Raw genomic sequence first — 26,693 nt, 5'->3', positions numbered from 1 at the left:
ACCGGGACTAGATCAGTGCATGCCGGCTAATTGCATGTAAGGAAATCAGGGCTGTTTTAAGGAGCTAGTTCTGGGTCTCACGTGCAGAAAGGAGAGCACCAGCTGTTGCAGGTCAGACAAATGTAGAACTTTCCTAAGGGTATCATATAGCCCTCATCCCACCCCGACCTTCACCTCCACCATGCCCCATTTATCCAGGGGTCTGGGTTAGCCCCAGAAACATGAGATGAGCATCAAGCCAAACGTGTCTGAGACAGTCACACACACTGCTTTGAGATGGGCTTTTATTTTAGAAATGAAACATAGTCTGGACAGGAGGAGAGGACACACCCAACGATGCAAGAGGGGAGGCAGACACAATGGTACAGAAGGGAGGGTGGGCACTGGGCAAAATAATGTAAGCAATTGTAAGGTTTTGCTATAAAACAAGAACTTTTTCCTTATACCAACATAATGGTTAACTTTTACACTATCCACTCATTGACAGGTGCAGTTGGCTCGTGCAAACATTTGTTGAACATTCTGATAGACAAATTGACATTGGCTGCATAAATTCCAAGGTGCAACACTGAATAATTGCCTCAAACGCACTTCTCGAATCATTCTCACTGTAGAGTGAACCATTGTAAACACAAACGCAGAGAGAGACTGGACTGGAGCCTCCATGAAATATTTAAAACATTCAAGACACAACAGTATTCAGACAGAAGCTCCTTCAGACATGGAACAGTGAGCCAAAGCAACCTCTGAATTCAGAAGTCAGTGGTAATCGCCATGACGATGGGGAAGGAAGCAGTAAAGTACTAAACCTACTTTATTGGCTCCATTAGATATCTCACAGCGTTCCAGTCTTGTGACTTTGTGTGTCACATTTACATCTGTTCTCACTTTATGTCGCTCATGCTGAGCAGTACTGACCCTGCACTAGTACGGAGAGAGGAGAGGCCCAATCAAGTGCCTGCAATTAACATATTTATGTTGTGATTTATGTAACACATTTTGTCAGCTGACCAAAATGTAAACACATTTCCTTAATGATATACAAGTACAGTGACAATGTTTTTGCCAACATATCTGACAAGACAAAGTACAGTTTAAGCTCAACATCACATTTAAGGTTTACTGAAGACCACATTTTCATCGTGGAGTCTGTCAATTTGATGTTGTGGGCTAAGTTGCAGGGCTTTCAGCAGATTTACTGGTACTAAGACGAGACACATGGAAACCTTTGAAAGAATCAGAAATACAGTAGTTCTATAAACCCCCTTTTCCACTTTCCTCAAGTGTGTGTGCATGTGTTATGGTCAGCAAAGTACCACTGAGTAACATTCAGCCCTCTGATTCAGTGATTCACTACCTGAGAATCCATCCATGGCTGAACACACCTTCTAGAACATCTTAAAAACCAGTACACCAGCATCACACCCACCTCTGCACAGTAGCCAATATAGGGAGCAATGAGTAAGGTGGTCACTAGGGGTGTAACAATATATTGTGGAACAATATATCACAATACAACATTTTAACTATATGTAACATAGTTATGGCAATATTTTTTACAATATGACGTTTGATCCTATTGGTTGAGGTACCAGCACGTGACCTACTCTGCACCTACGTCATGCGTGCATTCATTGCATTCACAAAATAGCTTGAACTGAGTTCACGAAATTGTATGTACAACAAAGAAAATAATTGAAAATGTTTAATGTTTTGGAAATAAATCCATTCATTGAATTTCAGTTTTATTTAAAATGTTGTTCAAAATATTGTGATACGTATTGTACACGCAGTATCGTGATACGTATCGAATCGTGAGTGTATCGTTACACCCCTAGTGGTCACAATAAGAATCAAGTATTAATGATTTGGGAAATGTAACCAAAATCATGCATTGCTTTAGTTCTTGTAAAAAGGACATTCAATAAATGCATTCATTGCAACTATCAACCTCTCCACAACCCCACGCTGTGCTAACATGTGGATTGTTAAACCGGTACACAGAGGACATTCACAGGAGGTTAGAGTTTGTGTTGTTGTTTTTTTGTACCTGAGAAGAACAGGAGAACCCAGAGGGGATTGTGGGTAAGCGGACGGAAGAATGGATCTGAGCGTCACACAAGTTAACAGAAGAGCATAACGCCGCTCTTTAAAACACATATGGTCATCCTTCACTCACATAGCTAAGGTGAAATACCATAGTGACTCATCAATAAATAAGCCAGACGAGCAGACTTAACCACGGCTCTTTGGGGCTCTGTTCACTGCTAGGTAAACCGTTGGTTGTGGCTTCTAATCTCCCTCGGGCACCCGTCGTCCACTCGTTTCAGAAGCCTCTTCTTCCTCATCTCCCTCCTCGTCATCTCCAAAAGTCTGCTCCTCCATGTTGGTAAAGGTGTGTGAGCGTGCGGCCACCTGGGCGGCGAGGGCGGAGCTAAAGCTGAGCGTGGCCGACCCGTGCATCTCCGTCAGCCGGTCCATCACAGAGACGGCGAGGACCCTCTGTCGCAGCAGGCAGTCCACCCCGTTCTGGCCCGCCCCCTCTCCAGGCAGCCCGTCGTATTGGTAGAGACGCGTTGCGCTCCCCCCATCTGAGGATGATCCTCCCTCCTCCCCTGTCTCCTCCCCTGTCTCCTCCACCCGACCACAAGTGAATTCAGTCACATGCTCAGCCTCTTTCTCAGTCTCTTTAAGGGAAGAGTCATCCCTGACCTCCTCCTGGTTCTCCTGCTCTTTAAAACTCTCTGGCAGATGGTTTCCCTCCCTGCCGTCCGTCTCTGCCACGGCCACCGAAGGCGGAGCTTCCACAGAAGGCGGAGCCTCCACTGGGGCGGAGTCACTCGGAAGTTCCCCAGACACGGTAGGCGTCACTGCGGCTAGGAAACAGCAGAGGTAAAACACTCATTAGCTCAGCACAAGGATGGAAAGACAGAAAAAGGTGAAGGGGGGAAAAAGAAAAAAGAGGAAAAAGGTGGACTGTAAGGGTTGGTGGAGACCTTGGTCGTTGAACAGCAGCTGTTTCCACTTCCTCCTCTCTCCCTCGGAGGCTCGCATGCCCAGCACGGCTTTGAGCTCTGACAGGACGCGGCGAGACTCCTCCCTCTCCCGCCGCTGCCGCTCCCTGTCCTCTGGGGACAGCATGTCACACACCGAGCCCTTAAACTCGCCGTCAGAGTCTGAGTCCGACACGTACGCCTCCAGCTCCTGGCCAATCAGAGAACAGGAGAGACTGGTTAGGGAACACACTGGGAGATTCTGAGACACACCATAGGTAGCTTGGTGTTGTTACCTGTTCCTCAGGCACAGGGTCCCTGTCCAGGATCAGGGTGTAGGTGGGGGGAGGGGCCTTGGGGACAGGGGGGTCACACTGCTCTGGGCCTTCAGGGGTTCCTGTGGGTCCAACCATGGATTCAACATTATATACACAGACGCACACAACCGACCTCAACAACACTATTAGATTGGAATATGGATTGAAACTAGGTCACCCCCCCCCCACCTCTAAATAGTGTTCCTCCCTGGACTGGTTCTTGTCCTATATTCTGAAGGAGGCACTTCCTCTGTGACTGGTCTTTGGACAGGGCAGGGGAGGGGGCGAGGAAGACTTGACTCAAAATAACCCGCGCGTAACCATGGATACCCAGAGGCTACGGGGGGGGGGGTGGGGGGTGGAGAGAGGTGTGCATGTGAGCCCTCCTCACCCGGGCAGTTGTTGGCGCGTCGCAGCATGCGCTCCACCTGGCCCAGTGTGTCCTCCCAGCAGCCGGCGCTGGCCTGCATGTGGGGCTGCAGGTGGTGCAGCCGGTCACTGAGGTCCTGGTAGCCCTCACACGTCACCTCCACCGCCTCCCTGGACACCATCAGCTTCTCCAGGTCGTCCTCCATGATGATCATCCTACGGGGGCCGGAGAGCAGGGGGAGGTCAGAGGGGGCCCGGAGGAGGACATGGGGAGGTGGGTGTAGGGGTGGACTCACTCGCTGAGCAGGGCTTTGAGGTGCAGCTGAAGGCTGCGTACCGACGTGTGGAGGGTGTTCAGCTCTCGGCATTTCTCCCTGGCGCGCCCCACCCTGTCCGTGCCGTGGGACCGCGGTTGGGTCTCAAAGTAGCGGTGGAAGTCGTAGCTGCGCTGCAGATCGCCCAGGCAACTGGCCAGGGCATGGTGGAGGGGTTCCGTTACCATACCGATAGTGCAATGCAGAGGCGGACAGGCCTCGCCCTTCACCCCGCCCTCAGAGGGTTCTTCCAATCGCAGCGGTGACAGCAGCAGGGCCAATCGGCGGAAACACTCAGAGCTCTGTCCCACCCACAGCTGGAACAGCACCTACGGGACGGCAAGCCGACAGAGTAAGTGCCAAACCTCCATAATGAGCCTGTTCCTTGTATCTACTGTGGCACGTCCCCCCAGTCGCTCTCCCAGGACCTGCCTTCAGGGCCGGGAGGCTGAAGTCGTCTGTTAGCTCCTGCGCCTGCTCGTCGCTCAGATGCTCCACCCCCAGGCCCAGGCCCAGCTCCTTCAGCGGAACAGCAGACACGTAGTTGGTCACATTGTCGATCTCAGAGTTGAGGGGGTACGTGGGTAGACGTTAAGGAGCCCATGGGCTGTCACTGTAACATTCAGATGTGCCTGATGTATACCCCCACTGAACGTAGTGTGGTGACAGTCTAACATTTATTACCCAGATCCCTGCATCTCCCAGTTGCCCCCCCCCCCCCCCCCCCCCCCGGGTGATCTCCCCAGGTGAAGGATATGATTTGAGCATGTGGCAGGTGGCTCTGCGGGACGCTCGGAAGGCTGAGCGGAGGGCCCGGTAAACCGCCTTCCTCAGGCCAATCAGCTGTTGCCCTCTAGGCCCCGCCCCCGGCCCTGCCCTGCTAAAGGAGCTGGCGGCACTCACCCTGTCGAGCAAACTTGACAAGTGAAATGTGATACAACTGTGCAGACGTCCCAGAGAGGGTGGGTAATACACGCAACACAGAACACGACAAACCCAAGCACAAACACCCGACACATGACACAAACACAGACTGAACAGAGGATGAGGGAGGGGATGGGGGAGGGTAATACTGGGTAATACTAAACAGGATGGAAAGTTAGTGATGAATGAGTACACTGAGTGAATAGGATAGGCTACTTGTGAAAATCTACACTAAGATGCTGGAGTTGGAGTTAGTTTGAGGTTAGTCTGAGGTAAAAGTGCACACTAACAATAAGGGACAGGCTACAAGTGCACCCTATTCATTAGCATGGGGGGGAATGTGTAAGGAGTCAATAAATAAAAAACACTTACAGGGTGAACCCCCTAGAAATGACCTCCGTCTCCTGCACCAGACGCAGGGATTTCCGAGCCAGGCTGGTCAGCGTTTTGCTGTTCCCCACCAGTGCCTGCAGCTCTGAGGCCCGGGTATGTACGGCCCTCTGCATCTGGCCCTGCCTCCACAAGCCCGCTCCCCTCAGCCCCACCCAGCCCAGAACAGCTGCACCCCAGGGGACGGCCGCCAGAGACCACACCCCCTCTGAGATGGTGTACAGGCCCAGGAGCACGGCGGCCAGGCCCACCAGCACAGCAACGTCCCTGAGATAGAGGGAAGGGGTTTGATCTTGTGACATAGGGTTAAATATGTGTGTGTGCGTGTGTGTGTGTGTGTACCATCTATGTATGTGTGTTGGGTCCCTACCAGTGTGAGGGCGTGGCCAGGAGGCGGGGCCTGGGCAGGGTGTGACCCAGGCCGGGACAGCCCGAGGAGGAGCCCAGGGTGAGCAGGCTGGGGTCCAGCAGCTCAATCAGCTCCACATCCTCCTGCAGCAGCACGTCCTGCTCCAGCACACACCTCACAGAGTACTGGCCAAACACACCGTCCTGGAGGGAGGGAGACGAGCGCACACACACACTGGGTTTAGCCTTTGGGGAGGGAGGAAAGCCTCTTCATCCATTGGTCTCTGTCAGATCACGTGGTCTCCATGAAGACTCTTACCAGCTGCTGCTCCATCCTATGGGAAGCCGCGGCCTGGTGAAACGGGGTGCGCCTCCATACGGCTTCAGCCCATTGCCATAAAAGCCCTCCCTGTCAATCACAAAGGGGGAGGGGTTAGGCCAACTATTTATAACCATACAGAACAGTCTATTGTTTATTCTGCAGTGTAGTAGCTTCTGCTCGATACACATATGATACCAAACACACTCTGAACCAAAACAATAACAACCAAAACATTCATTCCAACACTGGCAGTAGGCCTTCCCAGGAAGCAAGCTCTTCAGAGATGAACAAAAACATTGATGTTTGCGTGTGCCCCCGCATGTGTGCTACTCTGCCTGCCCCATAGTACCCTTCTACACCAACACGTGTTCTCTCGTAACAGCATCTGTGGCTGCGAGCCTGCCAGGCTCCAGAACAACTCAATTCTTAACACGGACAGCCTGCAGCCGACCACTCTAAACAGGAGAGTCAAACGGTGCTTCCTGAAACACTCCTCAACATGACACTGCAGGCTTAGGAGACAGCGTCATAGCAACATATAAGAGAAGTAACATTATAAACTGTTCATCTGCTGAACTAGGGTCTGTTCCTGAGTTTTCAGTCTGAAGAGAATGGAGTAAACAGCGACTCAGTTGTTTTAAGGTAGCAGTGTGATTGGCTAGGAGGCTGCAGGGCTATTGATTATTGATTTGAGTCTGTGCCCCCAGGAAGTCTGCTTTCATGCAAGACTGCCCAGTATAATAAGCAACGGCACATGGGCAACATACAGTCATTAATATGGGTACATGTAAAGAGGTCTATAGTCAATTCCTTAATTTTCCTTGCACTCAAATACTGTATACTCCAATATTCAACATTAAAATGATTCACTGTATCCATTTAATTCTCTCTCTCAAGCCTACAGGCAGTGTAGTTCCTCCCCTGGTCCTAGTCTTGTTCTTTCCCTTTAGTATTCTGTTGGCATCACATAGCCAACATTCCGCCTGCTTTGTGTGCCCTGTCTGCCGTGTTAGAACATAAGAGAATGGAAACACTGCGCAGACCTTGGTAAGTGACAGAGAGTGAAAGTGCAATTCACGTCCTGTCTGTCTGTGTGTGTTTAAGTGCGTGAGAACACAGAGTAATGCAAAGCTATTATATGACCGTGTGCTTGCTATACGGTCATTAGGCCATCCTGTACTTTTTTCTCTGCAGTTGCCTTCCTCACAAAAGACCACAAAACACTTGGGACGATATGCTATCTCACCATTTAGGGTTCATTAAGATCTTCGGTGACAATAAATGTGACCATGAATGAGAACAGCTTGTTCTGCTCTTTCTCTACTTCACCACATCATACATCCTATGCAAATGGCAGTATAAACACTGGATGATAGGGTCACAAGGTACACTGGATGATAGGGTCACAAGGTACACTGGATGATAGGGTCACAAGGTACACTGGATGATAGGGTCACAAGGTACACTGGATGATAGGGTCACAAGGTACACGTCTCCCTTGTCACCTTTTTCCGCCGTACATCTCTGCATCCCTACAGGACGACTGTGTCTAACATCTCCTGGTTTCCTGTTTGTCCTAAAGGCTTTAGAACAAGCGGAATATCTAGCCACCATCCATACTTTCCAGGCCCACATGGCTAAGCTCACGCACAGCATTCACACTAACTTACACGTACATAAATGGCTTTCCTACAGATGGCCCAATTATCTCAATGTTTAACATGCTGAGATGATAAACAAGTGTTGGCCTTTGACTGTGAATAGAATGGAAGTGTGCACAAGCACACACACAATGTATTTGCCCCAGCTGAGTTATCTGAGTTTAAGGAAGTATGACACCAAAAAAACGATCCTAAGCTTTCTTGTCTTATATCCAGTATTCCCAAACACTCCTCTGAATAACAGAGGAAGTGTGACACAGACGGAAAGTTCCTGAACGAGGCAAGCACGACATCATTTCCTGTCCCGAAAGAAAAAGCATGAGAGAAAAGAAAAGAAAAAAAAGACCAGGGAAAATGAGCCAATGGCACCATGTGAATGTAGCTAGCTAGCTGACACTCAACACACAGTTGTACACAGTGTGGATGATTTGAGTATATGGTTACATGCTTGAGTACAAACGACCAAATAAAAAATGAAATAGTTACTACACACCCACATTTCCCAAAAAGGCAGTTAACCAGAGACAAACTACATTTGGTAAAAACAAGCTGAATTCCGTAATCTCAGTCTGTTCTACTAAATCAGACACAGATAATGGGGTGTGGGAGGGAGAGAGGAAGGGAGGTAGACAGACAATTCTTCCTTTCACTAAGAACTCCCCTCAGCATTGGACACATTTTCTAAGTAGAAAATAAGAATAAACTAGAGAACTACCAGGTTTAGAACTAAACAGCTTTATCTGGGTGTGCTTTTTCCACCATGCCAGTTGATTCTGTAGGTCAAGCATGTGAGTAGATAAAGTGTATATGTAGGCTACTATATAGGTCATCATTTTGGATCAATAGCTGTTGTAATTACTTTTGTCTGCACCAAATGTAGTGTGCTGTTGTATCATAGTGGGGTTCACTCACTGTAGATTTGGGAGGGAAATCCTGCTGGGAGATGGTCGCCTCTCCTCCACCACACTCTTCCTCCTGTGATACGGTCGGACATGCCTCGAAATCTGTGTGTCCTAGATCCTGCAGGTACTGGAAGAGAGGAGAGTTCTGCCCAAGCAAAGATAGAAAGAGAATAAAACAACTGTTCAAACTCATGCTGGTTGCCCTTGAATTTTCTTGAATGGATTCATTTGACTTTGAATTTTTTAAGATAATTTTTGCCTATGATTATTTATGCTTCTTCTGCATAATTTTTATAATGACTGTGCTGGGAGACCGAAATGGCAGGGGAGAGAGAGAGGGGATGACATGCAGTAAATGCCATGGCTAGGGCTGGAATCGAACCCAGGCCACTGCGGTAAAGATTTAGGCTTATGTGGTTCTACCAGGTGAGCTGCTAGTGTCACCAACCAGGCCAGAAGAACGCCATGAGCCCGCCCAGATTCACTAGTTCAAGCGGCTGCCTCTCTTTGCCATGAAGCTTTTCATTCCACACAGATTTCAATAAAGAGCTTTCACACATGTGCAATTAAACCCAAGCAGCAGATTCAACTGAGTAAAAAAAAAAAAAGAAATTCACACAAGCTATCCTATTCAACTCTGAAATCATTTGAGGTTAGGACACTGTAAGAAACAAATGCCGGTACCAATATCTAGTCACAGCCCCTTCATAACCACAGCACCATTAGATGTCTTGTATAATCCACTCCAAAATCCGGTTTAACAATTAAATTGAAAGGAATAATCTGATGACGCTATATGAAGTCTCTATGAAGTCTCGACTCATTCCATCAAAGATTACATCTGCACTAATACACTGTAAACTAAGCTGTAACAGTGTGTGTAAGTGTAAGACAAATTAACCTAGCCCTGACCCACAACAGCCCCCTTGTTGTCTTCTCTCAACTGAGATGAGCAGTGAAATGTGTCTTATTCCAGTAGCAAACTACCTATTATTTATTTCACTGTAGACTGAAACACAAACACTGAAGCACCGAGAGGTATTTCTGGATAAAAAGAAAGAAACGACATTTCAAGCTTAAATTTGACCAACATAGGCGACATGTGACCCAATTCTAAACTAACAGACGCTCATCATGTGAGGATGAGAGAAAACAGCGCATCTCTGCGTCTCTTTACACCTCAGTAATTGATTTGGACACAAATATGTGTTTAACTCCTTATTTCAACCTAAGCTTCCATATTTTTATTAGATGGATACTCACTTGCATGGTCGGACGAAATCAGCACACATGCTCACACATCGATCCTTCAGTTGTGTTTAGCAAGCATTTGCGCCGACAGTGGCTCCAGACTATATTCCCCACCCCACTTCTGATGAAACACCAACAAACCCATGATCTGTACTTGGCAAGCAAGCTATAGCTACTTAGTTCTGGCTGGCAGCTTGCCTACTGTAGTTGGTAGTTCTGGCTTAAGTGTCAACGACGCTAATAACCTGGGTAAATTGTTAGATACTAGCGAGTGCAGCGGTCTTAATTTATTAAGGAGGGATGGGTGATGGATGGAGGGATGGGTGGATAAGGTAATGCTAGCTACTGTACAGTAGCTAACGTTAGCAGACAGAAAGGTTCGCTGCATAAGCAACCACATAATAGGACCCGCCATCTGAATCAGAAAACCTCAATAATTGTGTGTCACTGTCACAGAACGCTGCGTGGTCATGATGCACCATCAATAAAATTGTTAAGAACAAACCTCAAATACCACATCTTCATCAAACTCCTCAGTCATTGCTCTCCGCCATCGATATGCAACAGTCACGCATTCTGGGATTGTAGTCGCTATGCGCTCAAAGACGAAGAAGTTGACGGAGGTGAAGCCTACTTTGTTTTGAAAACTACATTTCCCACAAATCAAATGGAGCGAGCTCACCGCTTCCTCGCGTCTACCATGTTTATGCTGAGACACATTTCTCATACTTGCCTCTAGTGGCTGAGCACAGAAAGTTCACCGTCCTAAACCAGGAGCTAGAAGAGGAAACAGCACCGTTGAGAAAACTTCGGGAAAAATGGAATAAAATCATGAGGAGTTAGTTTATAGACGCACCAGTCGCTGCATCAACGAACGATCACATGGATTTTAACAGATATATGCGCTGGTATTTGAAGCCGACAATGGTGTATTGTATAGACGACTTTTTAAATTCCATGCCATTCCATTGAAAGTAGGAATTTAACTCATGGAGAAAGGACCAAGTCGGGAGTCATGAGCTCAGGTTTGTTTCCTGGATGGATTGAGAAATGTTGTTGCATTTTGTCGACAAGGCAAATATTCTAACATGTATTGTTAAATTCATTGAAAATACATAATATAACAAAGTAAAGTAAATTTTTGCTATGGGTTGTAATTACAGTTTCTTAATTATAGCTTTCATGAATCGTAGCTAAACAAGAGCTTTCTTTTCGATTTTATTTAGCCGTGGTTGCAGAAAGAAAATGAATGCAAGTTGCAGCATATGGCCAAATCTGTTCTCAGAGGGAGTTCAGCTCTTTGTGTGAAAACATCTGTGCTGCGGTTCCACTGATGGGCAAGAAACGTTATCTTGGTGAAAGCGTAGCTAGCTAATTTACTAATCGAACATGTCATTTTATACGATGTGAGAATGTTTTTTTATTGCGGAATGTGTACAACTCTGTTTGGCTAAAAGTCGTGCTATATGGCACAGACTTTTTACGGATTCTTTCCATGAGTGGCTGTAGGTAAGGTCATCCGCTCGATGACTCCGCTTCTCGTGGTGTTGCCTAGCTAGGATTTCTTTTCGAGTCTTTCTGATCAGGCCTGAAACAGTAACACACATACACACACACACACGCACACATTATTGTCCTCATTCGAGAAACCTGTACATTATTAATCCATCCGATACAGTGAACAAGAAGGAAGCATGAGGAGAGAACACAAAATTGAAATTGGAATCTTGCCAATGGAGCTGAAACCACATTTCCTCTGTCGAAAATAAACAAGCCAAGAACCGACTCAACTTCATGGGTCTCCGTCAGAGAACGTGTGTCAGACCTACTTAATAACGTTCTGTTTATTTTAAAATCTCGTTCAATAGAAGTCATATAGACTCATCCTCCTTTAATTATGGAACCAGTTAAAATGATCAAATACATTACTGTAACTGATGCAGTGACATTCATTCACAAATCACAGTATAAAGCATCAACGTTTTTCTGTTAGGAAGGAAACAAGAAGCAACAAAGAAACCTCATTACCACAGATTCTCTATGATTGACACTTCAATCCTTGCCCTCAGACCCCCTAAGCAACTATGTGCTAGAGAGCATTATAACACAGTAATCATTACACATACTCTTGTCTTGACTCATTATGTTGTTCAGTGTAAGTGAGGATTGAAGAGATCATACATTTTGCCTCAAGAAGATGCAGACACCATCCCTCTATTGTCTAACGTGTTCCCCTCTTCCTCTCTCTGCAGGTGTGAAGAAGCCACCAGTGGCTCCTAAACCCAAACTCACACCCTCTACCAAACCATCACCTCCTCCCATCCCCCCCAAACCCGACCTGCCCCTCTCACAGCCCTCCGTCCTATCCCAGCCCTCTCCTGCCGCACTGAAGAGAGCTAAACCTGTCGTGGCACCAAAACCATGCCTTCCTAAAAACCCTTCTCCCTCAGTTGCCCTTCCCAAACCCAGTGTGCCCAACATCTCTACTCAGGAACAATGTGGGGCTGAAGAGGACAACCTCTCCCTCCTCAATTCCAAAAATGGGATTGTTGAGCCCAGCCGTTGCCACTCAGACTACATCATTCCGATTTGTTCCTGTGGGCTCCAGAAATGCTTGCTGTGCCAACGACTAGGGAATGGAAGTGGAAATGCCACGGAGATTAGAAGTGATGTCCACAGCCTGTGTCAGAATGGAAACTCCACAGAAGGTTCCAGAACGCTGGTGACCAGACACCAAGTCAACACAGACAATGGGGAAGAGACCGTTGGGGGACAGATGGGTGGAGGGGTGATCAACAACCCCAAGCACAAGGACAAACCTCAGAGGCCTGAGAGGCACAGGAACCTAGAGAAAGTTCAGGCGACAACAGAGGGACAGAGGAGCGAGCAACGACCGCAGGGTGAACAGGAGGTCCTGAGGGGTCAGTCTGGCTCAGTTGACCACTTACATGCTTCTCCAGAGGGGCCAGATACCGAGACACACTGTGAGGCTCCTAAAGAACACACTGACATAGACACCTGTAACACAGACAGTATTGACATCAATAAGATGGATGTTGTCTCCCCAGCTCTATGCCCTGCTCCTCGGCCTGCTTCCCCTACTCTCCCCCCTCCTCCTCAGCAGCCTTCCCTCTCTACCCCCTCTCCTGAGGCTGACAGACAGCCCGACAGTCCTCCCCCCCATATACACAGCAGGGCTCAGGCTCCCAGGTTGCCACCCAGCCAGTATCTCCCTGCAGCCCCCAGTAAGCCCCTACCGGTGCCTCTGCCACGCAAACCTAGGAAATTCGCCCTGGTGAGACAGGTTGGCCTGGAGGGCAGCACCCAGGAGTCGGCAGCAGAGGAGGGTACGCAGGTGAATGAGGCTGGGGACACTGAGGGGAACGAGGGTCCGGTCCTCAGCGTTGTAGGTGTTGAACACGCAGATGAGTTGTCTGAAGACTCTCCACCCATTCAGGACCTGGAGGAGGTGGAGGAACCTGATGCGCCTATGCCCCCGCCTCGACAAATGTCCCTCTCCCCACGCCTCCACAGAATGTCATACTCGCCCCCTTGCCTCAACAGGAACACCTCCCACTCTCTGGACATGCTCTCTCAGCAGGAGCCTTCCGCACTGATCCCCGAGGGGAAAGGAGATGTCGAAGAGGAGAAAAACGAAGAGGAAGAGGATGGGTATGGCGACTTTGAGCGTTACCCCATCACACGCAGTCTACCCAAACAGATCAAGCTCAGCTGCCACCCGCCTCTCGCCACAGCACGGAAAGCCAGCTCCATGGAGGAGAACTCCCCCAGAGCCCCGCCCAGGAAGCCTCAGAGACACAGCTTGCCCGCACCGGCCCTCCTGTCCATCTGTCCCCCAGCCCCTCCACATGCCAACACCCCCATGAGGGAACTCCCTGCACCCCCCCAGGAGAAGGCAGGCTGGCGCTTCCCCCGGCCCAGCGTGACCTTCTTCAGCAGACAGGTGTCCAGCAGGAGCAGTGTGCCCCCCAAGGCTCGAGTGACGCTGGGGGGGAAGCAGAGGGCACAGTCCTTCTCTGCAGCTGACCTGGCTCGCACAGACGGCCAGAAGAGGAGCCTCTCCTTTCGGAAGCTCCTAGAGCTCCCACTGTCTGTCAAGATGCTACCAAAGCTTCTGGTTAGAGGGGGGCAGTCTCTGGACTGTACCAGCGCAGAGCCAGATAGGGGGCAGAACACTCTGGAGCAGCCTAATGGCAGCATGGGGGTGCCAAACGGGAGTGGGGATGTGGGAGAAGGCTCAGTGGAGTACGAGAACGTTCCTTTGTATGAGGAGATACCGGAGTACATGAATCTGCCTTTCCACGGCGCACGGCTGGGCTGGAAAAACAGTTTGGATGACCTAGACACACACACCGATGTCTACGAAGTGCAAGATCCCTATGAAAGCCCTGGCAACTATGAGAGATCGCAGGGCAGTGATTATGAGAGGTACTCTATGGTTTGCCTGTGAGTGTGTGTTGATGTCTGTGTGTTTATGAATGCATTTCTTTGTGTGGAACTTCATGTGTGGGTATTATCCTCATCACACACACTTACTGAAAGTACTAGGGTCAGGTTTCTACAGTCTGGGAGTTTGTTTCCCTGTGCCATTGTGTCTGTTAGAGTCATGACTCAAGTATCAAGAGGCATTGAGTTCATGGGCGCCCTCTGATCGTTTGTTGCCTAAAGCAAATAACTCAGTCATGCTATAACTACTTATTGTTACTTCAGCATAGTGACAAACAAAAGTTGTGTTCCCGGGGGAGAAATAGGAAAGATGAGGGAATGTGTCTGGTTCCAATGGCAAGGCCTGAGGCTGTTTTGGAGTGTAGGGTCAATAACAAAGACTGGGGCCCGCTATTACATGTTATGTTAATAACACAGTATTATCTAGGCTAGTAATTACATTGTTAGAAAACATATGCAGTACAAGTGTACGGCGTAGTACATGAACTAAACATGGCTGTAAATAGCATTAGCAGGTTGAATAATATGAATGTGAAAGTTAGCCTTCTTGCTAGAGGCCCAGGCTGTGAATAGAGCATTGATGTGTAGCAGGTTGGGCTGTTTTCCTGTGGGTTATTTTCAGTGGCCAGGGCAGGAAATGTCTGAGAATCGCAGAAACGCCGCACAGCACTCAGAACAGGGAAAATAAACCTCCGCCAACCACTAGGCTCTCCTTCCTCCCTCCCTCCCTCCCTTTTAATCACTCGCTTTCTCTTTTCCCTCATCACTCTCGCTCTCTCCCTCCTTCTGTCTCTTGAATTTTAAACGACTAGGCCTATTTTCAATTGTAGTTCATGCATTAGCATTCATAGTCTTAAGGCAATGAGAGAGATAGCTCGTCCTACAGGCTACAGGCAGAGGAGGGCAAGTGTCTGGATTAGTTGCTAACAGGAGTCAGGCCTCCAAACTCACCCTAACCTAATCACATTGCCCACTCAAGTATTCTGGGTGTATCTGTTTTCATAATGGATCACAAGTTTCCCGTTTCCACTGGGTGTGTGTCTGAGTGTACTGCCGAGGCACACGGGAGCAGTGAGGTCAAGGTTAACTAGCCTAGTCAGCCCATAGGCTAGGTGGAGGTGTGTGTGTCTGGGTGGTGGGATGGATAAAGAATGTCCATGGAATAATTGTCGATGTCCACGAATCTAGCAGTGAAGGGTATCTAGCCACCCTTGTTTGGTGACTTAGAATATTTCTTGCATTTATTTTTGCTGTGTGTGTGTTTTTCGCTGTTTAAAACGGACCCAAATGTGTGTGTGCTTGTGTGAATCTGTAGTGTTTCCCAGGCATCTTAGCCTGTTTGGTTTATGTAACTAGCTTCAGGCGGTAAACAAGTGGGTCTCTGTGCCTGACCCAGTGTCCAGGAATGCCTGTCTATTGAGAGACAGACGGGAGAGAGAGGGAGAGGAAGAAAGATATTGAGACGGAGGACAAAGTGAGAGAGATGCGAATGGGGGGGGGGTTAAGAATGAGAGACGGGGCAGAGATGGATCAAGAAAAGATAAAGTGCTGTTGAGCCCTGGTAAAGAGAAAGCAAGTGAGAGGAAGGGAGGAAGAGAATGATCAGTAGTCTGTTAAGATAAGGGGGCTAAGAGAGAAGAGACCTAAACACAGACATTGACAGTGCTGCAAAACGGCCTTCAGATTAGAAAGCAGACAGCGCTTGGGAGTTTGTTGTCTTGACAATATCTTCCGGAGATTGTTGTGTTCCCATCACAACCCAGTGAAGCATAAATATAAACATCAATGACACACCAGCACACATGTAGTTACCTGCACTAATGTGGCAGACAAACGTGTTGGGTATGAGGGCTGTGCAGGAATGGTTGGTCCCAACAGACAAGAGTGATATGGAGTCCTCCTGGCTCTTGACTTTCTCCTGAATGTATTTGTGTGTGTGTGTGTCTGTCTGTGTGTGTGTGTGTGTGTGTGCAAATATACACTATTGTCAGTGTATTTTCATGTGTGGGTGATCTCTTGAGTTGGTTTCCATGCGGATAGTTCCAGTGTGGTGACTGAGGCTTCCTGTTTGTCAGGGCCTGGCTGAGGCAGGACGGCCCGCAGTCAGAGGAGGAAGGCCACAGCTCCGACGAGGATGACAACAGCTCCACCTCCAGCAAAGAACACCTGGACCCATTGGAAGATAAACAGGTAACACTGTCTTCGTACACACACACACACACACACGCTGAAAAACAAGGCTGTCATGTTTTTCAGCTGTAGAGCAGAGTTGATTTAGCTTCAGAGACCCACGTCATTCGCTCACAGCTGGCACCAAACATTATGGGTGGAGGGCTAGTGTCAAGCCCACATGACAGGGAGGGGGGGGAGGTGGAGGGCAAGGGTTATGTCACACCCTGCCAGGGATGGAGTCATCACTCTGTCTGATAGGGACTGGAGGGAGCAGATTGGATGTTGCTGTGGTGGAGGATGGGGTGGAGTAGACAGGGAGGGCTCAGGGGTCAGGAATAGCGCTTAAAATGTCTTTGTCCTGTCTGGCCCTCCTATCTGTGATACTCTTAAAGATTGTGTCTGTGCCAAACACGACACGCACGCACGCACACACACACGCGCGCACACACAATTAGGAGCAGGAGGCCCTTTCAGTCAAACAGGGGCAATGCCACTGTCCAAATTAAGACCCCAGAGAGACCGCCCTCTGCCACATTATAGCCCTCACAATCAGAGACAGGAGGAGAGGTGCACACTTAACTACAGAGAGAGAGGGAGAGGAGCAATATTACAGCCCAGCTTTAGAACACAAAGACAAATGACTTGGTCGCCCGTTCAGAACCCTTGAAGATTAGACAGCACAGCAGGAGGCCAGCATGGTTGGCTGCAGTGACAATGTAAGTGAGACGTTGTCTTTGTCCAGACAACTCTGTCTGGCGGCTGTGGCTGACTGTCTTGTCTGTCTATTCTGTACAGCAGGAGGATGAGGTGAAGAGGAGGAAGGTTGTTCACATAGCCCAGGAGATCATGAGCTCAGAGAAAGTGTGAGTGGTATACACACGTACACACACGCACACAACACACACACACTTCCTACATGGTCAAAACACGAATCCCTTTTTTCCTGTTGATCACACGTTTTCCCCTCTACAGGTTTGTGGATGTCCTGAAACTACTTCACATAGTAAGTACTTGAAATCTTTCTTGATCGACCATTTCAGTCGGCAGTTTGTTGGCAGCCTCTCTCCTTCCCCCTGTGTTTCTGCTGTCGTCGTTCATGGGTTCCGCCCTGCTGTGGTACTCTGTAGGGCTGGAAGGGGAGAAGGAGGGTCAGGGGGCCGGGGACACCTTCTCAGGGCAGGGTGGCAGGTGTGTGATGGGCCACACTGCCTCCACTCTGTCAGAGAGGTTGAGAGGGGCTGTGGTCCGTCTGTTGATCTGTGGGTCAGGGTGGGGATCATGTAAATACATTGGACCTCCATAACTACTCCAATAGTAGCCAATTTGGCTGTAAGGAATAGGTGTTTTGTATATTTGAAGACTAATATCATTAAGCTTGGTTCAGCGTTGTTAATGTTCTACATTGATAACTTGATTGATTTTCTTTGTTCAACCTGCAGAAGGTTTGGCAGAATAGACTAGAACCGAGTGGCACCTTGAAACCTTGTTAGACTTTACCCAGCACACACACACAGGGTGAAGTGTCAGTGTGTCTATGTGAGGCTATGTGAGGGCTGAGTGAACCCACAGTTGGATTACTTTTCAATTGGAGTCTGCAGGAGAGGGGGAGGGAGAGGAAGACTTTTAAAGAAAGAGGTCAAATCACATTCTTTAGTCTCCATAGCTGGCCCTGACCACAGCAGCTGCTTCCTGGGCAGAACGAGTGGACCCCCAGACTTACAAATGCCTCAGATAATCCTCTGTGTGTGTGTGTGTTTGTGGTGTGTGTGTTTGTGGTCCTCCACCCTTATACCTTATAGGTTGAGTTTTTATTGAATGTTGTACTCTTATGTTACCAGATCTGATGTAGTCGATAAGGCAGCAGAACCACCAGGACTGAGAATGTAGATGGGCTGAGAGAGATTAAAAAAACAAAACAAGTCATGTCGCTTGTGTTTCTGTCACCCCTTTATACTTTTCAGATGTCTGCTGCCTGAAACAGAAAGGCTTTATTGTGTGTGTGTGTGCTCAGCCCTGACTGTGGGTGTGGGTGTGTGTGTGTTTGCTGGGACATTTGGAAGGTGTCCTGTCTGACCACTTCCTTCCAGGTGGATGTGTGTGTTGGCGTGCCGGGCAGCGCTGACTCAGCACTGTTTATGTGTGTCAGAGTTACAGGGGGAGGGGCATGTTTATGAGGTGATAACCAGGTGGTCCTACACTGCTGCATGTTGTTATTCATAACCCCTACCGGCGGTTTGTGTGTGTGTGCGTGTGTGTGTGTCACTATACCCTCTAGTTTTATCAGCATTGACCTATTGCCTTTTTCAGGATTTCCGGGATGCAGTTGCCAAGGCGACACGTCAGAATGGGAAGCCGGTTGTTGAGGAGCGTATTCTCAACCAGATCCTGTACTACCTGCCTCAGCTGTACCAGCTCAACAGAGACCTGCACCGGGAGCTGGAGGAGAGGGTGGCTCACTGGTACACACACACACACACACTTTTTACCATCAGTACCTTCTTAAGATTTCACTCCTGTATGTACATATGGGTTTGCAGAGCCTCGTCAAAACCACTGATATTTTCTCTTGACCTTGTTTTCCTTTGGCTGTCCTCTGTGTAGGTCAGATCACCAGAGACTGGCAGACATCTTTGTCCAGAAGGGGCCTTACTTGAAGATGTACTCCACCTACATCCGCCAATTTGACAACAATGTCGCCCTTCTGGACGAACAGTCCAGGAAAAACGCTAGCTTTGCTGCAGTCGTTCGAGAATTTGAGGTATCTTAAACATTGTCTGTGTGTTTGCGTGTGTGTAAACGGAAGAGGGGGAATACAGCAAGAGAAACAAGCACATTTGTTTGTGTTTGTTTGTTTAGAAAGAGAAAATGGAGAGTGAGTTTGGTCATTTCATAGGAAGTACCTCTCCAAATGTTGATGGTTGAGTGAATGAGTTGGTCAAGATATAAACAAGCATCGCAGAGTGCTGCTCAGTATGCTTTTGTGTGTGTGTGTGTGTGTGTGTGTGTATATAAACATGAATAAGTGTAGTTGTATGTGACCGCTCTGTTTGTGACCACTCTCTGTTTTCTGTCTCAGATAAGTCCCCGATGTGCCAGTCTAGCCCTGAAACACTACCTGCTCAAACCAGTTCAGAGAATTCCCCAGTACCAGCTGCTACTGACAGGTACATGCTTGATGATTGTTAAATCATACCTCTGTCGGTTGACAGACAGAATATCCAAGCTCAGTACTTCCTCTAGTAAGCTTTGTTTGTTCCAGCAACTGCAATGATGCCATACTGGCACCTAGTGGACATAGCAGCAAACTGCAGCTTCCATTCACATGTGGATTGTGTCATTTGGCTGCCTATGCACCATGGAAAATTATCCATGGATGTGTTGTCTTTTGGACCCTCCCCAGATTACCTGAAGAACCTACCTGAGGACTCCTCGGATTATAAAGACACACAAGGTAAAAGAGCAGTTCCTCCCTCAGCCTGTATGTACCACTGCAAACAGCCTGACCTTCATCCTATGTCTTTGTCTTCCACACAGCTGCTTTGGGTATCGTGAAGGAAGTGGCCAACCATGCTAACGACATCATGAAACAAGGGGTAAGAACACAGATGTGTGTTGGACCATCTTTCCTCTGGCTGAAATAACTCAAACTTGAAACGTTTCAAGGTTGAAAAGGATCTGAATCCATCTCCAACAGTCTTTGTTGTCATTGTCTTTTCAGGATAATTTTCAAAAGCTGATGCAAATCCAGTATAGTCTGAATGGTCATCATGAAATTGTGCAGCCTGGCAGGGTGAGTGACCTCTGAATCCTGATGCACACAGGTGGCCTGACATCCATGGTGTCAGTCAACGTTGACTGAGAAGGATGTTTGAAAACTGAATGACCTGTTGATGTCACTTCCTCCCCCAGGTGTTCCTGAAGGAGGGCACTCTGATGAAGCTGTCCAGAAAGATCATGCAGCCTCGGATGTTCTTCCTGGTAAGTGCAAAGTACCCTGGGATACTGGAGGCTTTGATAATTGATGCAGGAAGTTAGATTGTGACCACGTGTATGATTTTGAACATTCTGTGGATGTGTGTGTCTTTCCCAGTTTAATGATGCCATGCTGTACACCACTCCAGTCCAGTCTGGCCAGTACAAACTCAACAGCATGCTGTCTCTAGCAGGCATGAAGGTGAGTACAGCATTGAACCCACACAGCACACAGGGCTGTCTCCATGTGAACTGTGTGGATCAGAGCAGCCATGTGTGACCTGTAAGCCTGACCTGTGTGGATGGGGTTGTTGGTGTGTGTTCCCCAGGTCAGCAAGCCCAGTCAGGAGGCGTATCAGAACGAGCTGAACATCGAGAGTGTTGAACGCTCCTTCATCCTCTCCGCCAGGTGAGCACCGGCCAGCAACGAATGCTCAAAGAACAAAGCACCAAAAGTCATAAGCTCTCATTGAGTCATACTGTTGTGCGTATCGTTGTGTGGACCAACAGCTCAGCTACTGAAAGGGATGAGTGGCTGGAGGCGATTGCCAAGGCGATAGACGACTACACCAAGAAAAAGATAACATTCACATCCAGCCGCAGTCAGGAGGAGGTAAGGGTCCTATCCCATGTGGGGAGGAGAAGCTAACCCGACTTCCACAAACCGTCCTCGCTGTGCACTTCACACCCAACTGCCGCTGTCATCCTAGGGTTGTGGAGTGATATTTGAATGAGTTGGTGGCCCTCCCGGTCAGAGGAGAGTGGCTTTGGGCTCTCTGCCTGTCTAAAGCTTTGTGGTCCCCCATGTCTGCTGCTTGACCTTGTTCTTCTGAACTGCCGTCTTTCTAATGCTCACTATATCTTTCTGCTTCATTAAGTAACATGAGGTTTGCCTGTAATACAACAGACACTGGAAAGGAATGGCTGTCATATATGTAGAGATGCTGATGTAAAAGAAATTGGAAGGGTCTCTTTATTTTGCCCAGAGCAGTATATATGTAACCTCTGTCTCTCCCTGTATATGTCACTTCTCTCCCGGTAGTCTGATGGTGTGCTGGACAGCGGGGCTCCGCTGGGCTCCAAGGCTCCTATCTGGATCCCAGACCTGAGAGCCACCATGTGTATGATCTGCACCTGCGAGTTCACCCTCACCTGGAGACGACACCACTGCCGTGCCTGTGGGAAGGTACCACTGCACACGCTCAACATGTCTCTGTGTCTATCTGGGTGTACTGTTGGGTAGTCTTATAGCACTGTGTGTGTTTTTGTGTGTGTTGCAGGTTGTGTGCCAGACATGCTCCTCAAATAAATACTATCTAGAGTACCTGAAGAATCAGCCTGCACGTGTATGTGACCACTGTTTCGCCAAACTGCAGGAGAACAGTAAGCCCGTGGGACTATTGTATACATATTAGTATAATAATTACCCTTCTAACATTCCAGGTTAAAAATAATGTGGTTGTTTTGCAGGCGACCGCTGTGCGTCAGCAGCCGTGTCGCCCAGTGGGAAGTCTGCAGCGTTCTCTTTCTCCAGGAAACAGAAGAAGATCCCAGCTGCACTCAAAGAGGTGCACATATCATTCCAACATTAACAAAGTGTCATCTCGGCATGTAGAAGATGATCTCAAGAGACTTAAGCGCCATTTAAATGTCTTCCTCACCCTCCGTGTAGGTATCTGCAAACACAGAGAACTCCTCTATGAGTGGCTACCTACAAAGGACTAAGAGCAACAAGAAGCAGTGGAAGAGGCTGTGGTTTGTCATCAAGAACAAAGTCCTGTACACCTACGCTGCCAGCGAGGTAACACTGTCTGCAGTGCAGGCACACGTATTGGTTTGGGTTTTTCTTTTGGCGATTACATCTCTCTCTACAGGCCTAATGTAATTCAAGTGGGTTTATTTATCTGACCTTCCCCAGGATGTTGCTGCCCTGGAGAGCCAGCCATTACTGGGCTTCTTCCTACGGGAGGAAAAGTGTGGACCCTTCCAGAAGTTGCAGTTTAAATTGTACCATAAAAACACCCTGTTTTACATCTTCAAGGCTGACGATATCCCCACAGCACAGAGGTAAAGGAGGAACTTTCTAAGGGGAGGGGAATTATATTATATGCCAGTTACTGTAGGTCTTCATTCCCAGTTGCAGAAGATTTTAAGATGATGTTGTTTTTCTCAGGTGGATAGAGGCTTTTCAGGAGGCCATGATTCTGTGACACAGCCATCTTGGATCAGTACCAGTCAACTCCTGCCCAACACCTGGAGCCAGTTCAAGCATCAATCTATCCTTACCACAGGTCAGGGGTCACCAGCTCAGGAAGCTCTCACCATACCCTGGGTGGAGTCCTGTCACTCCACATGTCCCCACCGTCCTTCCAGACACTGCCAGACAATGCCAGACACTGCCAGACACTGCCAGACACTGCCAGACACTGCCAGACACTGCCAGACACTGCCAGACACTGCCACCGTCAGTGGTGCCCATAGCAGGCAGCACTGTATGATCAATGTGTTTTTTAAAACAGGGCATTGTTGTGTCAGCATTATTATTTACATTTCTTCCAAGAGCCGCCCTGAAAAACAAGTGGTCAAGCCATGCTGAGAGGTAATGGGTGTTCTCAGGCTGCTGGAGCTTCAGCTCTAAGGCAAGTGGTAGTGATACGTCACAGCTGTGGGTCAAAGTTCAAGTCCAGAAGTGTGTGCGTGAAAGTGTCATGGGTTTATTGTTGGAGGGCGGTGTGCTACCTTTAGTCAGGTTCCTACTGCCACTTTAAATCCTTGAATGACTTTGAGGATAGTTATGACTGGGTTTTAAAGAAAAAAATATTTTTTTCTTTGTTTTGAAACTTATTATGGTGCACGTTATCAACATAGTTTGTCAAGAGTCCAAATGAGAACACAGGATCCATCCACTTTGAAATGAGCACCTTGTTATAACATACTCTTAACTGAGGAAATAGACTGAAATAACATGGACAATGACATCAGTGGCATCCTTTAATGGGGAATTATGATAAGGCTTTGATGCATTGATAGGGATTGGATTCAACTGTGAAACAATTTGAGACAGAAAATGGGTATTATGTGGGTTTAAAAAAAAGCGAAAGGTATAAGTGTCTATCTGAGATTCTGTTTATGAAGTGCCTCTGTTATAGTCTTGCAAAACAATTAACATATGTATAAAATGTTATACTGGAGAAAACTGGAAATCACATTAATGTAGATTTTAACTACATGCCATTAAGTGTTTAAAGATATTTTAGACAATCACCACCAAAGTGGTTTTATCAAAATTGGGAGTGTAACATTTATCTTTCTTGTCAGGGTTAATATTTATAGTTTTGTACATTTCTCATTGTCCATAATTTTGTTATCATATACATTACATGTATTTGCCATGACATTTGTAAAAGCACAGGTTGCCTCACTTTACTTTTTTTGTAAATGTAACAAAATATATCGTTGTGGCAGTTTTTAAATATTTTAATCAAGTACTTCCTCTAATTTTTTAGCAAAATTAGATGGTTTCACAAAGAGGTTGTTTACAAAAAACGTTTTCTAGTCTTTTGTTGCAGAGATGGTTTGGATCTTTTTAGAAAAAATGCATGATCATCAAAGGCCATATTTCAATTGATAACTAGGGACCATATGAAAATAAGTATTATAAGATGCTGCACCATCATACAGTTACTGTATGTTGTGCCTTTAACTCGCTGGCTTAGTTCCAGGCATACGTTGGCCGGCTTTTGTCAATTAAGGATGTAAATACCCATAATGTATTTAAGTGTCATTTGACAGAAGTCAGATGTACTAATCAATCAGGTTGCCATAATTTGCACTACTCCATTGTGGCCTGGGAAATGAAGTTTATTACACTGATGGAGAATAAAACTACAAATAATTTAAAGTGGCTAATATTCACCCTTTTTCTAGAATAGATCCCAATCATACATTTGCAGCTACAGTGTCTACTGTATACAATGTTTTTACGTAACTGTCAGGCAACAGTTTTTAATAAAACTCCAAGTTCTTTGCTTCTTGTCTCAGTTGAATGCGTTGTGAAATCAAGGGGTTGAGAATACATATAGTTAACATAGCAGTCACAGTCATTTTTTGAGTACAGATTTGTGAGTACAGATTCATGTAGTGGCAATTCTTAAATAGCTTGGGGTTGTGTGTGTGTGTAAAATGTCCCTGCTGTTCCACCTTTTTCTTATTTATAGCAAGAGATTAAAGCGCTCGGTGCCGACTGAGATTAAAGAATTGAATGACTCAATACATACCCGCGGCTCTGAATCTCATGCTGGGTTTACCGCCATCTCAGTCTCATTTTAAATTGGAGGAATTTTCTTTTGAAAACTCGTGACAGTATTCAGACTTGCTTTTGCATGTATTGCCCCCAACATAAAACCCTCTGTTTTAGTAAAAGAATGTTGGAGTAAATTTGCCATTACTTATTGTCTCTGTTTAAGACGTAGGACTACATGTTAATTATTTTGTTGGTCTTTGGTAGCCTTGGCCTATGTTTTTCCAGTTACCTTGAAACGGTTTTATTATAAATGTGTACTGTACATGAGTATGAGCTGGTATTTACATAATGCTGATAACAAAAGCAACATGAAAAATAAATGGGTAGCCCTACCGAGCATACGTGTACTTGCAGTGGGTACATGGCAACTAAAAGGAGGAACCTAAATATAAACTGTCTGGTCGGAAGTATTTACATGTAGAACTGTCCACCGCTCTAGAGTCCTGTGTAAATATGGCGGAGTACGTACAGGTCTTTCGAAGGGCTTTGGGACAGATAGGAGGTCATGGAGGTCTTCGTGGGCTACTAGTTCAATTTTTCAGGTCATTATATGATATGTTTAAGTTTTAAGCACCGTTACATCGTCAATTTGACTGCAATATTCGTGTCACGTTATCAAGTAGTACCTTTAGCTAGCTAGTAGCTAGCTAGCATGGAGTTGACATCGTGCATAAACGTTCATGTACTTGCTTGCTTAGGTAGATACTAGTGTCCCATTATTCTGTTTTAGCTAACTAGACTTACAGCCAGTAACGCATAACAACTTGTGAAGTAAGGTAATGCAAGAGATCCCGTTTACTTCTCACCTTGGTGCTCAGATGGCACTGTTACCAGACAGGTACCCACTGTTATAACTAGGTTAACTAGATGGTAAAGACCTAAATGTGTATGCGACTTTGATTATCTCCCCTAAAGTGAGAAATGTGGTCCCCTTATTTTCTTTATAGGGTAAATGACGTCAAAACAGGTGCACTGATTGGTGAGGACAAGTATGGAAACAAGTATTTTGAAGACGCACGTTACTTCTTTGGTAAGACTGACGACACAAGCTTGAGTACCCACACCATAGACAAAGACACACACACACACACTCACACACAACTACAGTGTATTGACAATACACTGTAGTACCTCACACACAACTACAGTGTATTGTCAATACACTGTAGTTGTGTGTGAGTGTGAGTCTGATCTCACAGATATCCCAGCTGATATACTGGTAGATGGCTGTTTGGTAGCTAAACCAGAATATTTGTTCTGTGACAGTATTGCACTCAGTTTCATGAGATATACCTCCTCTTCTCCTCTGCAGGACGACACCGCTGGGTGGTCTACACCACGGAGATGAATGGAAAGAACACCATGTGGGAGGTAGATGGTAGCATGGTGCCCTCAGAATGGTAAGGCATTCACTGGGTGTTACTGGGCACGGTTTGACATGCACACCGATAAACAGCTACAGCAGATACTGTTTTAGCACAATTTCAGTTCCAAATATGAATATGGAGTTACTATTGTTTAATGCACTGTTGAGTCAGGTTCTAGTTTCAAAGCTACAGAGGTAAACTTCCTACTCATTATCTCTCTAGGCATCGCTGGCTGCACTGTATGACTGATGATCCCCCCACCACTCACCCCCCCGTGCCCAAGAAGTTCTTAGCTGAGATTCACCAGTTCAATGTGAGTGGCTCAGCTCAGCAGTATGTGCCCTACCCCACTACCCGCAAGAAGATCGAGGAGTGGGTTCCTCCCCAGGCTGGGGCCCAGTAAACTTGTTGACCCCATTTGACCTTTAACCCCCCTGTAAATTATGACTGATTTCTTGCCTGTGGCCAGCACATCTCTTTTCTCTCTCAATAAAGTCTCTAAACAGATATAAGTGGTTGTAGAGTGATCTGATTTGGTTGTGGCTGCATGCGTCTGGTAACTTGCAATTTCCGTTGATTTTAAGGAAATATTATGAGTTTAACAGATCCATGATTTAAATT

The 26,693-nt window shown here is 47.0% G+C and overlaps 3 protein-coding genes across 4 annotated transcripts; 2 read left to right on the top strand and 1 right to left on the bottom strand.

The window, feature by feature from the left end:
- Positions 1-279: 279 nt before the first annotated feature.
- Positions 280-10,373, bottom strand: vezt (vezatin, adherens junctions transmembrane protein). Of its 2 annotated transcripts, none has more exons than XM_047023016.1 (12): positions 10,297-10,373; positions 8,551-8,685; positions 5,975-6,064; positions 5,678-5,859; positions 5,290-5,574; positions 4,751-4,909; positions 4,426-4,573; positions 3,976-4,322; positions 3,702-3,895; positions 3,290-3,390; positions 2,997-3,204; positions 280-2,876 (listed from the first exon to the last, which is right to left on the bottom strand). In XM_047023016.1, exons 1-12 carry the CDS (start codon positions 10,330-10,332, stop codon positions 2,293-2,295), a joined length of 2,469 nt encoding a protein of 822 aa, XP_046878972.1. In that variant the 5' UTR covers positions 10,333-10,373; the 3' UTR covers positions 280-2,292. The 2 variants fall into 2 exon arrangements, with proteins under 2 accessions (XP_046878972.1, XP_046878973.1); XM_047023017.1 differs by having other exon boundaries at positions 4,751-4,897.
- A 168-nt stretch (positions 10,374-10,541) lies between these two features.
- fgd6 (FYVE, RhoGEF and PH domain containing 6) lies at positions 10,542-24,803 on the top strand. Its single transcript, XM_047022981.1, has 21 exons — positions 10,542-10,816; positions 12,044-14,240; positions 16,334-16,448; positions 17,226-17,293; positions 17,403-17,433; positions 18,738-18,889; positions 19,032-19,188; positions 19,507-19,594; positions 19,831-19,881; positions 19,965-20,023; positions 20,149-20,220; positions 20,340-20,408; positions 20,521-20,604; positions 20,732-20,811; positions 20,913-21,015; positions 21,445-21,588; positions 21,683-21,785; positions 21,873-21,970; positions 22,075-22,203; positions 22,321-22,469; positions 22,576-24,803. Exons 1-21 carry the CDS (start codon positions 10,807-10,809, stop codon positions 22,610-22,612), a joined length of 3,996 nt encoding a protein of 1,331 aa, XP_046878937.1. The 5' UTR covers positions 10,542-10,806; the 3' UTR covers positions 22,613-24,803.
- Positions 24,804-25,111: 308 nt separating this feature from the next.
- ndufa12 (NADH:ubiquinone oxidoreductase subunit A12) lies at positions 25,112-26,584 on the top strand. The gene is made up of 4 exons (XM_047022896.1): positions 25,112-25,247; positions 25,653-25,735; positions 26,018-26,105; positions 26,295-26,584. The coding sequence occupies exons 1-4, from the start codon at positions 25,159-25,161 to the stop codon at positions 26,473-26,475; spliced, it is 441 nt and encodes a 146-aa protein (XP_046878852.1). The 5' UTR covers positions 25,112-25,158; the 3' UTR covers positions 26,476-26,584.
- The last annotated feature ends 109 nt before the right edge of the window (positions 26,585-26,693 follow it).

This window comes from Hypomesus transpacificus, chromosome 7, assembly GCF_021917145.1.
Source record: "Hypomesus transpacificus isolate Combined female chromosome 7, fHypTra1, whole genome shotgun sequence".
NCBI lineage: Eukaryota > Metazoa > Chordata > Actinopteri > Osmeriformes > Osmeridae > Hypomesus > Hypomesus transpacificus.
The sequence above is the reverse complement of the archived record's forward strand: the minus strand, read 5'-3'. Positions and strand labels throughout refer to the sequence as shown.

Bases quoted from the DNA above. Each gene is read 5' to 3' on its own strand.
- vezt (XM_047023016.1), bottom strand. From the start codon at position 10,332: ATGACTGAGGAGTTTGATGAAGATGTGGTATTTGAG. The intron at 6,065-8,550 runs GTGAGTGAACCC...TGTGATTGACAG, and splicing joins ATTTCCCTCCCAAATCTACA to GGAGGGCTTTTATGGCAATG. The intron at 3,205-3,289 runs GTAACAACACCA...CTGATTGGCCAG, and splicing joins ACCCTGTGCCTGAGGAACAG to GAGCTGGAGGCGTACGTGTC.
- fgd6 (XM_047022981.1), top strand. The intron at 20,024-20,148 runs GTAAGAACACAG...TTGTCTTTTCAG, and splicing joins ACGACATCATGAAACAAGGG to GATAATTTTCAAAAGCTGAT. The intron at 21,589-21,682 runs GTACCACTGCAC...TGTGTGTTGCAG, and splicing joins ACTGCCGTGCCTGTGGGAAG to GTTGTGTGCCAGACATGCTC.
- ndufa12 (XM_047022896.1), top strand. From the start codon at position 25,159: ATGGCGGAGTACGTACAGGTCTTTCGAAGGGCTTTGGGACAGATAGGA. The intron at 25,248-25,652 runs GTCATTATATGA...TTTTCTTTATAG, and splicing joins CTACTAGTTCAATTTTTCAG to GGTAAATGACGTCAAAACAG. The intron at 26,106-26,294 runs GTAAGGCATTCA...TTATCTCTCTAG, and splicing joins AGCATGGTGCCCTCAGAATG to GCATCGCTGGCTGCACTGTA.